Below are 15,408 nucleotides of genomic sequence, written 5' to 3'. Positions count from 1 at the left end.
TCACCGCAGTTCTTCCACTGGTCACACTCAGCCACCTTTACCCTGAGCATCTGCAGGTTAACAGCACAAATATAAAACATTCACACATGCCTCAAAATATGAATTTATATAAGGCGAGAAGGCTTTAGAACTATAACTAATGTAGAAAAAAGTTGTAACATGATGAACATTTTTAGGAATTTTAAACAATTCATTCATAAAATCATTAAAATCTGAAAGGTTTCACATAACTGTGTAACATTTCAATCTGCCCCATGCTCTGTGGCATTTACAAGTATGACACATTAACACATGGATAAAATACATACACACTTCCAACAGGAAATCAGCAAAGAGATAGCATCTTCGCTGCTTTGAGTACAGTGTTTGTCATCACCTATTACTTTTCTGTCTCACATTGTCTCATATCGTCCATGAATTAAAGACTTAAAATTACAAATAAGTGTATTGTAAACTGTGTTATTGATTTGAATGACTTGAACTTTTTGCTCGAGTGTAGCTGTTTTAATGTCAGTATTGCACTCGCAGTTGTGGTGTTGGTGCCGAATGTCGTCACTGCAATGGTTATCTTCAGCGCTCGGCCTGCATCCGTTTTGCTGCAAAAATTTCTATTTTATTTTTATTTTGTAGATTTCAGTACTATCCTGATTTATACTTCATGTGAAAACACATAGAACAATAATGATTATAATAAAATGGTATTGTAAACGATTCATAATATTTTAATAGTGTGCTTCAAGATCAAACGCTCTCACAGCAGACAGTCAGGTGTATTGTGCACTGAACAGCAGACCTGGTGAAAGCCCAACCACATCCTGTCATCAGCTCAGTTATAAAACAGTTCAGTTTCATATGGCAGCAGTAATACAGTTTGAAGGTCTCACATGTGGCCACAAAAATGTGAGCGTTCAGCTAAATTCAGGTAAAATCATCGGAAGCGAGATTAGGTCTGACTAGTGGCATGAATAACTCAGAGCTTGATGGACAGCAAACAGATTTTTGAGGCTAGATTCGCATTCTTACATGGTGAGAGGTCATGAGATAGAGGAAGTTTCTGTCGTTGGGATCGAAGGTCATGATGTGGTGGACGGCCTCACCGCCTGGCAACTTCAGCGTCCACTGATTGGCCAAGGTCATGTTCGCAAAGAGGGTCAGCTGTGGGAGAGAGATCAGAGAAAAGAAGGATCAGGTGCAGAACGAGAGGATCTATATTTCCTCAAGGTTTCCTTTATATATTACCCAAATTGATACAAAAGAAATCTTGAAAACCACTTAGGTTTGTCAATGAAAATTGTCTTTTTTTTCGTTCATCAGGCAGCTCGGTTGGTGCATATTTAAGGGCCTGCAGTTTGCTCTTCAACACTTCAGAGGAGGCAGCTTTTTTATTCACTTCCTTCACACGTATTTGGCAGAGGTTTCGCGCCAGCAATCCACATCATGATCACTGCTGGAACTTGGAGCTGACTTCAACAGAGCAGTAAGGTGTTTCAGAAAGATAAATATATTCTTAAATATGGAAACTTCACTCCCTCTAAACCTGACTCGAGAGAGCACACAAAAACTCTCACTTTTATTGAAATAAATGTATGGATGCATAACCAAAAGCTGCTAGATTTCTGAGCACTAAGCATATTGCAAGTACATTAGTCCTTTAAAATAATTTTGTCATACCCTGAAATTTGGTTTAGGAAATCTTTTGTTACAGTGTTATGTCTAATCATGGCCCTCCTATAGCTAAAGATAATAAAACAATGACCTATTCTCATGTTGGTATAAACAAACACACACATACACAAACACACACTGATCTGCATGGAAAAACAAGCTGTGCTAAGTGAGTGAGACTTCCTGTCACGCAGACAGTGAAAGCTCTTATACGTGCCATTTTTTTCAAGTCTCCCTTCAGTGAAGACATCCTGTCATCATGAGGAACTGGCCAACTGACCGGCATCTGGTCACAAGCTCGAGCTGTGTTACTTCTCCATCCGCTAAACACATAAACACCCTCTCTCATACACACATGCACACTTAAACCATCACCACCCACTGAGACGTGCTGGTTAATGTCAAACCAAAGCAGACAGAAGCTTAGTAAACCATTGGCTTAACCCGTGATGAGAGGCATTATCTCTTCCTACAAATATCACTGCTGTTTCTATAACACCACCCACCCATCTACACACACACACACTCTTATTCCTCGGAGATAGTAAGCAGCTGTGCTATGTCTTCACCGCCCTACCCCAGCGACTACAAACACTCACGTGACACAGTGAGGGACGAGTAAACAGCAGCCCACACACCTGGACAGGGAGCAGAATAGGAGCAAAGAGGAGCAGAAATAAGGAGAGCTGTACCACCAGGTCACCAAACAAAACACCTGCTGTACTGGCAGGTCGCTCTGACTCCATTCTCTGTCTATCTGCCTGCAGATAAAAGAGCCTATTCAACCACCGAGTGCTCAGCTGCTGTGCGTCCATTCTCCCCCTCTATGTGTGTGTGTTTGTGTGCCGTACCTGGCTGTTAGGTGGAGAGAATAAAGACAGACGGTCTGAGGTGGGGCAGGAGAGGAAGAATAAAAAGAGCGAGAAAGAGATAAAGTCTGTTTGTTTGCAAAATGAATCAAAGGGCCTTTTATATCCAACAGAGGGGAGACAATGAAGCGATGAAATGGGGAGCGGATGGACTAAGGGAGTAGAATTGGACGAGAGTAAGTGAGATAAAGTGCGGACACTGTGAGAGGGAGCAGAAAATGGAAGTCAGCTGTAATAGGGAGGGCGAGACTTCATTAAAAATTGCATGTAATTACAAATTACTTCACTGAGGGCCCTCTCCAAGACGGTAACAGAGGCCTAACTTAATCTCAACCACTGTTCCCCTGTGTTTAGTCTGAGCCAAACTCACAGTCAGAATCACATTACACACACTAACAGCACCATTAACCTCTGTAACAGCTCTATCCTCGGGGCACACACACACGGACAGACTCAGCCACACACACAGAGAAACATGCACAAACAATAAAAGGCACAAAAAGCTAAAAAGCACAAACTAAGTTGTCGCCCAAGGTCACTGAGATACCGCGCACTCTGTGTAACAAGGTTGACACACAAGCTGCAAGGACACACACATAGCACATAATCACAGGGTTCATCTGGGTAAACACATGAAATCACCAAACCACTCTCACTGGCCTGTAGACAAAGTCAAACACCTTAAAAAAGCAGTGAAACCTGCAATCACACGCAAAGACTTACACAAACACACTCATGTACACAGTTGCTTACACCATCCCACCAAATGTTTTGCTCCTGCTATCCAAATAACTATTACTGCACTCTCAGCAGGGGCTAATACAAGGCCTTCATCTGGGGCTTAAACAAGGAGGAGGCCCGAAGGTAACACACCTCCAGCAGGATGGTGTAAATGTAAGAGAAGGTAGAAACCGCCTGATGTAAAACAATAGAGTCAGTTTTTGTTTTATTGGCACACAGCTGATGAGCAGCTTGTGGCGCTTGCAGGCAGAGCTGCTGCTTAGCCAGCTCAGTCAGGGGTGACTGGGAATGAGGCTGAGACAGAATTATGGAATGCTCCTAATTGGACGGGAAAGGTTTTCACAAGCCGGACCCTATGCAGATGTTGTAGACCCAACACATGGCAGGACTGAATCATGTGTCGTCAACCTATGTCGTTAAACAGCTTTCTGGTGATCAGTCAGGCCGTAAGCAGGTCTGAAGAACATTAGAGCACATGATTAGGACGACTTAATGGGCCATGATGGGTCATTGATGAACTGGGGGGGTGACAGCGCTGAGAACATACCAGATGAAAGCAGACATTACTGTTTACGTCGCCCAGACACTTAATGTTTCAACACATAAACCTGTCTTTGGTTTAGTGAGAGACTCAGCAGCCACATCAGAGCAGTACGTTGTAGCTGTTGCTGTTATAGTTTTTTCCACGCTTAAGGGCTCAATCACATTAAAAAATAAAAGCTCCATTCAATAGTAACTAATAACCAGGGGCGTGTCAGAACTTGTTGACTGGGGAGAGTAGCTAAACTTGGGCACAGATTTACACAGGGGTGGCACGAAATATGCGCACACACATGTCATCATATCAATTTATCATTTCTGACTCAACTGGTCCAAACATATTTTTCAGTCTATGTTTGTTTTTTGGCTTTTCATGCCTTTATTGAGAGACGGGACTGTGGAAGGAGTCGGAAAAGAGGAAGGGAGAGTGGGGAATGATATGAAGAAAAGTGCCAAGGGTTGGATTTTGGACCCGGGCTTAAAATCGTCCTGAGCTTGTTACACATATCCCTCATAATGGGATGGGTTAGAGTGACAAGCTATAATGTGAAAAGATGACAACAACTGAGTCCGATGATATAATGACCATGTTGCGTGAAGTCTGCGGATTCACATTATAGACAATAAAGAGGAAAAGAACAAAACTGGCAAGCAGAAACACAATGAAGCCGCTTCTTTACATGCATGAAGTTCATATTGGTCACATGCTGATTGCAGGACATAAATATCATTACCCACACCGAATCACTTGCAATAAATGTTCCGACACATTCCCTCACCCCGACTGCTTGCTGAAAATTTACTGGGGCTGACAGGAAACAGTCTCTATAAAGTAAATGTGGCGGTATGTGTTCACACATGCAGCCCATGCATCCAGACAATTTCGAGAGATTTGAGCATGACAGAATAGGGATTGACATATTTACATGACTTATCTGCAAAGAGATAAAAACATGATGCTTTATCTAGAGATGTTACTAAAATTGACAGAAACAAGGGATGATACAGATGGTACATTTCTGTGTCTATGTTTTATTTAAGCAATAACACAACAGTTTGACCACATAAAAAAACCCTTCTCTGTTTTTTTGTTTTTTTTAAAGAATTCCAGAAGATGTATCTCTGAAAGTATCAACATCATAAACTGTGCATCACTGAAAGGCCACAAAAGTTAAAAGCAGCTTATTGCGACACAGTCCAATTAGATTCTTCCTTATTCAGCAGATAGCCAATTATGGTTGATTTTGAATGTTTGTAGGTACTCTGATGTGTCTTACCTTACGAAGCCGTCCGTTAGTAGTTCCCAGAAACACCACAGTGTGGTTTTGTACGTAGTCCACAGAGACCGAACTCAGACCTGGGTATTCAACCAGAGGAATGGCCCTTAGAGATCTCCGAAGAGCCAGAGGGTGCTGTAGGTGGGCCGCACCGCAGTCCAGCTGCTCAGGCTGGAGCTGGAACAAGACAGAACAAGGGAGAGATCAATGCTCATCATCAGCTCTCATACGGAAGCCGTACTTACTAATTAGACGACAGGAAAGAACAGAGAGCGTGGTGTGATGAAAGCAACGTCAAAAACAAATCCTGATAGAAGACATCACAATGACGCTGCTCATTCTTCCAAATCACTTTTTAGACACCTCAGAGAACACTTGAAAGGGGCTTACAAGGGTCTTCAACACTCATAAGGCTCTGCTTTTGTCAAAACCTCGGCGGGCAATGATAAAACATTTGTGCCACGCTTGGATGAGCACCAGGACCTATCGGGAATTCTTTGCATATTTTAGAGCATGCACAGGCGAAAAGAAAAAAAAAGAAGAAGAATTAAGCACAGTGGATATTTGTAGAGTCTTTTCCCACGGGCCCTTCTGCTCACGGCCTCATCTCTCTTATCATAAATTGTGTCTGGCTCTCCCTCAGTGCTGGCCTTCAGACTGTCGACTACAAACAAGATCACATTTCAGCAACTATGGCAACACAAATGCAAAACTTAACAAAGACAAACTTTATTCTGCGAGTGGTAAGTAGATTGTGTTACAGGCAGAGGAGCACTTTGAGCTGAGCGGTTGTCTAGCTCAATTGAGATAGTATTCAGAAAACTAGTCACGGGAGGAGTGGCCCCAGGGCCACAGACGACAAGACAGTGCCAGGGACGAGGGCAACTCTCTGACCTGACAGCACAGCAGCCGCGGGACAGCCTCCTTTGACCCCCACCCTGTCAGTCAAAGGCACCACCATGAAAAGCAGGAATTTCACTGCATTCCTGTGAAATTGTGCAAAGCTTTCTATTCCTTGATGATCACACACTATTACCACGTGGGCAAGAAGGCAGATAAAGTGTGATATGCTTGAGTTTCCTTCAGGGCAAATATTTAGTTTTGATATGTGAAAGGGGCCGGGGGGCACATAATATAAGGATATCTGGCCATGCGTTTATGACAGAGGCACTATTTATTCACTATAACATTGTGCTTAATGTGTGGTTGAGCTCTCTTAAGCAGCTAACACTCAATAAAAAGACATACTCTGATGAAAGACACAGTAAACTATTGACCCCGTCCTCTCTTCATATCTGATGAGAAAGAGAGCTGCTGCTGGATGTGAGACAAGTCTCACCCTTCCCATAACCCACAGCATGGCTCTTATGCATCTCTCCAGCTATCATGACCTTTACCCGTGACATGGGTTAGAACCCCTTTCCATGTCATGAGCCTCTGGGCTAAAGAGGATAAATGCTGTAAGCAAAAAAAAGTAGGAACTATGAGAGATACAGCAGTCATGAGTGTGTTTGTCTTATAGGATCAGATGATCTGTGAGTGCCACAGAACTCATCAATCTGAATCGCTGAGGTATTGCATGAGCCATGCTAAGAAACTCTGGAAGCCGAAATAATGGGACATGGCTTCTACTAAGATCATAGAACAAATAATAAATCAACCAATGAAGCATGTCATCTCTGTTTAATTCTTTAAGAAGATTCAAATGGTGATATTGATTTTTAATTCTTGTTTAGAACGTGGTCATATTTTAAGCCCCATTAAAATTCAAACACTTATCTAAAGCAAACTTTCACACAAAACCATAAAAAGCCTTTAAATTAATTAATATAGGAAATTATATTTATAGATCATGTCACTTGACCAAATTCATATTAATGCACAACAAACTTGCAAAAATGAAGTTAAACTAATTTCTACTATTTATTTAGCATAATGAAAATAGTCTCTCAGGCCTCACCACAAGATTTCCCTTCTGAACGCAGGCGGCTCCGGAGCCCTGAATGACACTGTCCAGCACCTGCACATCACTGCTGGGGGAGTTCGAGCAGTTCCTGCGGCCTTGACGGATCTCTTCTTCGATATCTCCAAACTTGAATGCGCACAGAGCAGACTTTCTGTCCGCCTTAGAAAATACCCCAAACAGGTAGGGCTCCGAGCTCCTCCCGTCATCAGTCTGGATGTCTACGGGGTAAACGGACAGCAGCCGGTTGTAAATGTTCCCGTTATATCCACAATGTAAGGGCATCTGGATGTAGGACTCGGTAAGCTTCCTGCTCTCAGGTCCGGTTGGTTTTCGGGGGTTCTCGTTATCTAGACAGATCCTGGCGAGGATGCTGTTGGGTAGGCTCTCCTTGTGGCCCATTTTGGCATCATTATTAAAGGCGATATAGGAGTACGTCTTTTGAATAAAAGCGTGCACGAAGTTCAGCTTGTTTTTGGTTTTAACCTCCTGTTTGATCTTGAATACATTGTCCTCTGAAGGGTTAATGTCATAGGTGAAAAGTTTGGATAAATCCTTTATGTTAAGGGAGCGGATGGCTATCTCGGGGGTGTTTTCAAAGCGCAGGTCCTCCTTGCTGTGATTCTTGGGGAAAAACTGGGTGCCAGCCCCTGTGTAAGTGGCCCCGACCAGCAGCCGGGTGTTTCCCCCGTGGCTTTTGAAGATGAGACCCACGGTGGATGCGTTTGGGTGATTGGCAGCAATGTTCAGCATGCTGGGGAAAACAGTCTTCTCGCCCTGGGGTGGGAACTCCACTGCTATCTCAGAAATATTCTCCATTTTCCGGAGCTCACAGAAGCCTTGGTACACAGATCCGCACACCAACACAACACCCTGCTCCCGGTCCAGCTTCAGCAGCTTGTTATAGTTGTCCGTGAGGGATTTGGGATGCTCGCACGGAGCCTGGGGCAGCTGTGGCGCATGGCACAACAGGTTGTCTTGCACCGGCCCGGTCCTCTTCTCCACCTCCATGTTCAAGGTCCCATTCAGCTGATAGACCGTATTGACGGTGGCGAGGTAGACCTTTCTGGAAACAGGGTCCACCACAAAGTTATTGGTCTGATTTGGAGACGCGAACGCCTGTTGGATGTGTAGCGCGCTGGCACTCCGGCGCGTCTCCAAAGTCAGGACGCCGAGGAGCAGAACAGCTATCTCCACCGAAGGAGGCATTTTTCCTTCTGACCGGCTTCCGCGTGTTCTGTGCCGAGGGGTGCATTGAGCAAAGACAAAAATGTGTGTTTGTTCCTACTGCGACAATCCGAGAGGAAAGGCTGTTTCCTGCTCAACGCCTAAACCCAGAATGACGCGATAAGCGAGTCGTGCTTCCTTTTCTGGCTGCCTCCTCTCTGTCTCTCTCTGCCCACTGTGCAGCTCAGCAGCCTCTCTTAGCCACACTGAGCCACAGAAACTCCTTCAGATTGTTTTATGAAATTTATTTAAAAAAAAAAAAGAGAGACTATTTCTAGTAGCCTACTTTTTTCATTTTTTTAATCCAGGACCATGTCCCGCCTACAGGAATTATCCAGTTTATTTGGAATCATGATTTAGTCCGGCTTGCTCAAGCATTCATTCATAAATAAAACATTGCGAAAGTACAAATGTGGGTATAGAGTGGACTGTATGGGGACAGAAACATTCGCACACTAACTAAAGAATGGACAGTAAAGCCATTTACTAAAAAAACGCATTATCTGCTGTGAATGCTGCAAAAGTAATACATATAGCACAAATTAGTCTATCATTGTGTCATTTCCTCAGCTACAATAGAAGTTAATTTGTTCTCAGGAAACTACAAGGCCAAAAACACTCGACTCTTTTAAGAATGAATTGATTTAAGTTGTAATGTGAGCTCATACGACCATCAACTGTTCCTTTCAAGTGCGTATGGACCATATGATGAATCTCCACCCCTGCTTAGTTCTGCTCATTTTAGGGTTAATGGTGGGTCACCGTCCCACCTCCTGTGCTCCCCGGTCCCCTGGCTTACAGATTCGTTCTGCAGACCCGAAGGGGTTCCGTTTTGGGCGCATACGGCACGTTAAGCACCGTGAAAGTGCTACCAGATGGGCACATCAGCACACCTTTCCGGGCTTTGACATTCACATCTATCCCACATAGCTTTCTTGCGCGCCTACCTCATAAATATTCAGGCGCAACACATGCGCCCTGACTAAAAAATGCACGAATATAGTTAGCATTTTTTGTCTATGGATGGTGTGTGCATATGCTCACATCTCTGAATAGAAATGAATGATCCCTTGCAGTGTCAGACACTGCATAAATCAGTTTGCCGGCGCACCCGAGAAGTGTTATCTCTGAATACATGCAATAATTAAAGTTGATGCCAAATCGTGCGGAATCGCTTCTGCCTATTTGCTGTGGACTCCTTTGGGGACAGACTCTCTTTCTCGGCTCCCTCAGACACCACACGCAGCTTTCAGTGGGGCAGATAAGTGCGCTCCGTGTTTACCTTGGCGCACTGCCATGCGCATCAAATCTGGCAGCGTAAAAAAAGAAGGAAAGCGCTCTGATTAAGTGCAATACAATGACACTCTATCAACACGATACAATGAAGGAGTCACCAACAGCTGTAATACTAAGTACGCGCGCGAACCCGAGTCTCAGCAGGCAGTGACGGGAAGTACATGAGGTCCAGCAGGGATGAAACTTAGTGAGGGTCAGAGATGTCAGCATCAGATATCACCACCGAGTCGTGACTGACTGCAGAGGGTTGGTACTGCTCAATCAAACACAAAAACGACTGAATGAAGTGACTGTGTGCGTAACAGAGAAAGTTTAAAGTTGGGGAGACGCGGACTATTCTGTGCTTTTATGAAAATATTGTCCCTTGTGGTCACCACATTTGGCCGTAAGGCTGTGGTTAAAGGGGCCTTCCACCTAGCCTGTTTCCTTCCTGATAAGGAATGACACCTCCTAGTGTGCAAGACCCCCACCTCTCTTAAAGCAGTCCATTCACACAACACAAACACATCCTAACGTAAAGTAGCACACCCCAATGACATTCAAGGAAAAAGATCTCCCTCTCGTGGTCAAATGACGAACCTGCAAGACACGAAAAGTAGACGTACTGTAAACCTCAGATAACAATACAGACATGCATCTTTTGGAAAAAGGTTAAATGAAGGTCATGCTCAAAGGTAGGTCAGGAATGCACTTTATTTATCCCACATTTAGAAAAGGACATTAGAAGGCACTGGAGTGGTTTAGCACACAACCCTACATCATTGGTGTTACTGCAAGGTCAGGCTAAGGTCGAAGGTCAGACGGTGAGCCCACTCTTATTTTTTTTTAAATAATTAAATGTACTTACATCTTAAAATGCATGTTCAACTTCAGGTAATTCATGTTTTGTTTTTTTAACATTGAAAGTAAATAACCGTCGGTATTTGTCTTAAGACAACCAGAGGTGTGGCTTCATTATTCATAACCACAATAAACATTATTATTGCACTGACTCCAGAGTGACAACCTTTGAAGTCTCAACCAAAGGTGTCTCTAACCTCAGCCTGACGTTTGTGTTATCTAGCTATGTGCTAAAGTGCAGCTGTACAGTTCAAATGATCTCACTATCAGTTAGGAAATCAGTCTCTCAGCTTGAAAAAACAGCATGATGAACTATGAAATGTGCAAGGTCATCTTGTTGTGTGACGAGATGAGATGAAAAGAGAGCGACGGATAGATATTTTAAGAAAGACCGGATGCTGAGCCAGAGAACTGTACTTGAGGGGGCAAGGTGCAGAGAGACACTGATGTGGAGTCAAATTTGATGTTCACATTGTGGATTCTCTCCTAGATTTCCAAGTAAAGTTAGTCCTTCTAAAAAAAAAAAAAAAAGGACATCCTTGACATCCAGGCAAGACATTCATGTCATTTGTTCGAAGCAAAACCTGGACTTTGGACCCTTTGGGTGCTCAGACATCCCTTGGCAGACTAAGGTTTGGCACTGGGTGATTACACCATGGGATAGTAAATGTATAGAAATGAAAGGGCAGCTTTTGAGGTTGTTTGCAGGGAGAAAGTCTGTTATGGAGTATCGCACATTGGCAGCGTGCATTTAAATGTTGTGGCAGTGGAGATGTGTTGCACTGTAGATATGAAGCAACAGAACTCTGAATCCAACTGACAGGAGCTGGATGAGCACCAGAGGTCTCTTGCTACTAACCAGATCTCATCATATATGGCAGGGGAAGCCATTATCCTGACAAATAACTTCTTGAAAAACAGCCTTTTGTCACTGCCTTTCTCTCTTTTAAAGCAGAGTCAGTTTCTGTGGAACTTCCTAAATAAATAAAAGAAACATTGTTAGCAGATGCTGCGTTTATGTTGTGTGCAGCACCCACCAACGCTTTGCTTTCTCTCCCAGATTCAACCCAATGTTTCATGTTTAACTCAAGGAGAAATAATTAGAAGCATGTGATCTTTTTCTATTAGAAAAATTGTCAGGAAGCTCAACAACTCTCAAGTCATCTTGACACAAACAAAGGTCACGACCCATCCTTCAAAATGTTCTGTCTGAAAATGTTTCATCACAGCAAAATAAAAAAAGGCTTATGGTGCGTTCCATTTGATCTCCATTTGCAGTCAGAAATTCAGGGTTTGCCAGTCAGACTGTCATCGTGAAGGCTTTCTGAAGCTGGAACTCCCAACTCGGAAACTCAGAGGGACTTCAGTAGTTGAGCTGTAAAAATCAAACATGGCTGCTCCGTGCATTAATAGTAAAGTTCAGCTGTACATTAAAGTGTTTATTAGCAGCTTTGTCTCGTTTCGTGGAATTAAATCAATAACCCAGACAGAACCGTGCAAGTTCTATCTGTGGACATGTTGTCATGTCCCTTTCGCACGCAAATGATCACCAGTGTGTTGTTGTCACCTGGATTCATCAAACACAACAAAAAGGTACTCTTGGCGGCGTCCATGTTCATGTCCAACTTGTCGCCAACACGCTTCTGAAGGTGCACGACTCGGGTGTGACGTCATTCCAGCTCCGACATTCGAGGTAAATGAAACACACCATTAACTCCCGGAAGTTTTCAGCCTTAGTTCAAATCTACCAATCACAGCTAGGTAAAACTTCTCTTCCTAAAAAGGCAATCAACCACATGATCTCTAAAAATTAGACTGGGCATTTACGAGGAAGCCAACCCAGTTTCCTGACTAGTCTCCCCTCTCTGTCGAGTGAGAGGAGCTTAATGCTACATGGTACTGAATAAAATAACATTACAAATAAAAATAATATTATTAGCAATTATAACATAATAATTCATTAAACTCTAACGATAAAAAGTACAATGCTGCATTTTTTGAGGTGTAGCAACACAACAGTTCATTTTCAAAAAGGTAAACAGGCCTGTCCTTCCGAAACAGCAATCATTCTCAACTTCACTCTGTGTCTTCCTCTTCTTGATTCCAGAGTGTCCGAATGTGCTCAGGGCAGTTTTCAGCGCAGTGCCACATGGCCATCCTACAGGAAACCACGTTCCTCAAACTTCCTGCATTACTGCAGCTAACAGTTTCATCACCTGGCGGTCATCAGAGCAACGAATGCTGACTCCAGTCTAGTCATCCTGGAGGCTGCAGGGCACGGTGTGTGTAACCCGAGAGAGCGTCCCAGTTTCTCCACAAAAAAGCGAGCAGGAGGATGAGGAGGAGAGTGGAGATCGATCGTGAGCGCGTCTTCATCAGGGGCACCACACAGTTGGCCACAGTTGAGACAAAGACCAGAAGGACGGCCATAAGGGCCAGCAGCACATTGATAAGTTTTCCCAGGAGGGTCCTGGCCGTGGCATTTTCCAGCCCCTCCAACTGGACGACCTGCTGTTGCTGCTGCTGGAGCTCCATCTTAGAAATCCTGGTCTGACAGGCCTCCAATGCCTCCTGCAGAGGACACATAGGTGAGAACAAACATGTCACCTTCTTGTAAAAAACAAACAAACAAACAATGAAAGCAAAAAAAAAACATTCCCAAGAGTTCAACCAAAACTAAGGATACATTTTTTTGTCGCGTTTGGTCTTTTGTTCTGTCTTCATACCCGGTCCTTCTCGTGTTTGTAAATGGGGTGGGCACAAAATTAAACAACACCTCTGGGTATATTGCATTTCAGTTCATTATCACTGCAAGATATTTTGAGAATAAACAAAGGGTTGAAAAAATAGTCTTTTTAGGTCTAGATTTCACTGCATTCCTCACAGTGCCCTCTGAGTGTTAGACCTGTACTGCCCCCTACTGCAGGAATAAAGAAAGGCAGCTAAGGGACAAATACTTCTGTAAACACAGTAAATTTACTGAAAGGGAAAAATAAATAACCCTTAACCCTACACAGACAACAGTGAAGGCCAAGAGTACTGTGAATCCTTTACAAGGAAAAGCACATGTTGGCAGATGGACAGGCTTGGCCTTTCTGCCTTCTCTCTCTGTATGCAGTGTCAACATGAACAATGACATAATGCCTTCAACTGTGTAGTGTATGCGTGACCACCACACACTTTTCTCTCAAGACATGACGTCTTGTCTGAGCAGCGTGCATTAGCTTAGAAACGAGCAGTCAGACTGAGCTTTCCAAATCGCTTTGCTCTGCAAGTCCCTCAACTGTTGAACTCTTCACGGTGAGAGAGCGTACAATGAACATGATAGCTGTAAAGGAGTTACTTCTGACACTCTTTGAATTGGTTAAACTCAAGCCATTTTTATTTCTTAACAACATCTTGACCTTCTTAACTAAAAAATATCAAAGAACTATGACCTTGCTGTTATTTTTGTTCCAGCTAGAAAAGAGCTACTTAGCTCATTTCAATGCTATAAGCCAGTTCAAGCTTTGAAGCGTGGCATTGGCTGACGAGCCCACAGAGCAGGGACTAGTTAACATGATCAAGACAAAGACAGCATTGTGTTGAAAGTAAACTTTTGATGAGGGGATTTCAGAACCAAATAGCTACAAAAGAGAAAAGGGCAACAACACAATTCAGATATTTTGAAATCAATATTTGAGTATGAAAATCAATATTCTAATATTTCCTAGGTGAATTACTTTTTAACAACAGTTCTTTGCTGATTTGATTCTTCCTCTTCTTACTTCATTTTAGGCTTATTCCTGCTGTTCTTGTATCAGGTCATAACTGTTTTAAATGACTGAAACGGTCAACAGTGAGGAACAGAAACTGCTTTAATTGCAGACTATCATCATCATCAATGACTGATATTTCTCTTTAAAACAGACTGTCACTTTTTAAACAGCCAGTTTGGAGTATTATTACAGTGACAATAAAATGTGATTGTGACTGAGTTGATTTTAATTTTGTTGGTCCTTTATTTTCGGACACGGTCAATGTGCTGGTTGTCAGCAGCCTTACAAACCTGGATGTCTCTGGCCCTCTCATACGACTGGTAGGCGATCTTCTCCTCCATGCTCGCCAGCTCCTGCTTCAGGTTGAGGATCTCGTTCTGGTGAAGTTCTGTGAGATCGTTCAGCTGCTCCTCCAGACGTTCACACCTGAACCCCCCCCCACAAACACAAACACGTGCACAAACACACGTAAGAGTCTGGGCCATAATTAGCTCAGACACATGCAGGAATTAGGAGGAAACAGACCCCAAAGCCATCTGACCACATGGCGCCTGACTGGATTGATGACTTGCCCTGACAAGATTAGGACATGCTTACTTATCTGCTGATCCAACTGGCCAATCCAACATGGTTAGCAGTATGAGAGTGGCCAATGGTAGGTAAGCAGTAGAAAGAGAAGGGTCTTTACTGATGTTTCTTTAGGCGGGGGTAATCAATTGGATGGAATACACCAGGAACAGAACAGATAGAAGACATGATTGTCCTTTATTTTGTTTTCTTATAAAAAAACAGTTTTCTGATCACATCATCATACAAACGCTGATGGACCATTTGGGGAGAAAATGTCTCATGTTTTTGCTCACTAAACGGCCACTTTGCTCCCCTCTTAATCTTTGTGCCCTCTTGTCAAAACACTATGGAGGAATGTGAGTGTGTTTTTAAGGCAAGCTGCCCACAGACCAAATTAAGAGCTGGATAGAGATACAGGGCCTGAGATGAGTTGTTCAGAGATTGCAAAAAAAGAAGAAGAAAAAAAGGCATGAAATAATGATGTGCACGATTTTTGTACTAAGAAGACATCTGTAATCTATGGAGGTGTTTCTGTCACTATAAAAAAAAGATTTCAATCTGTGACAAAACAACACAACCTACAATGTCTTTCAAAAGAGGCGGGGGCTAGCAAAGTATAAAACAGAGTTTGAATGTTTGAGGATCATTCTATCACCTTGAGG

The 15,408-nt window shown here is 43.2% G+C and overlaps 2 protein-coding genes across 6 annotated transcripts in view; both read right to left on the bottom strand.

Moving 5' to 3' along the window:
- plxnd1 (plexin D1) overlaps nt 1-8,467 on the bottom strand; it is a 61,706-nt gene extending 53,239 nt beyond the window's left edge. The window contains exons 1-4 of the mRNA XM_079360263.1: nt 7,053-8,467; nt 5,093-5,269; nt 1,024-1,155; nt 1-50 (exon numbers count right to left, since the gene is read on the bottom strand). The exon at nt 1-50 is cut by the window's left edge and continues 51 nt beyond it. Coding sequence (XP_079216389.1) covers nt 1-50; nt 1,024-1,155; nt 5,093-5,269; nt 7,053-8,264 — 1,571 coding nt within the window. The 5' untranslated portion in view covers nt 8,265-8,467. The remainder of the gene's footprint in view (nt 51-1,023; nt 1,156-5,092; nt 5,270-7,052) is intronic.
- A 1,786-nt stretch (nt 8,468-10,253) lies between these two features.
- Nucleotides 10,254-15,408, bottom strand: part of tmcc1a (transmembrane and coiled-coil domain family 1a) — a 40,631-nt gene continuing 35,476 nt past the window's right edge. For all 5 annotated transcript variants that reach the window (XM_079360615.1, XM_079360616.1, XM_079360614.1 and 2 more), the window contains 2 exons: nt 14,467-14,602; nt 10,254-12,989 (listed from right to left, as the gene is read on the bottom strand). In XM_079360615.1, the coding sequence (XP_079216741.1) occupies nt 12,675-12,989; nt 14,467-14,602 (451 nt within the window). In that variant the 3' untranslated portion in view covers nt 10,254-12,674. The remainder of the gene's footprint in view (nt 12,990-14,466; nt 14,603-15,408) is intronic.

Source organism: Symphodus melops, assembly GCF_947650265.1.
Source record: "Symphodus melops genome assembly, chromosome: 13".
Lineage (NCBI taxonomy): Eukaryota > Metazoa > Chordata > Actinopteri > Labriformes > Labridae > Symphodus > Symphodus melops.
Note: the sequence above shows the minus strand (reverse complement) of the source record. Positions and strands in the feature narration are given on the sequence as shown.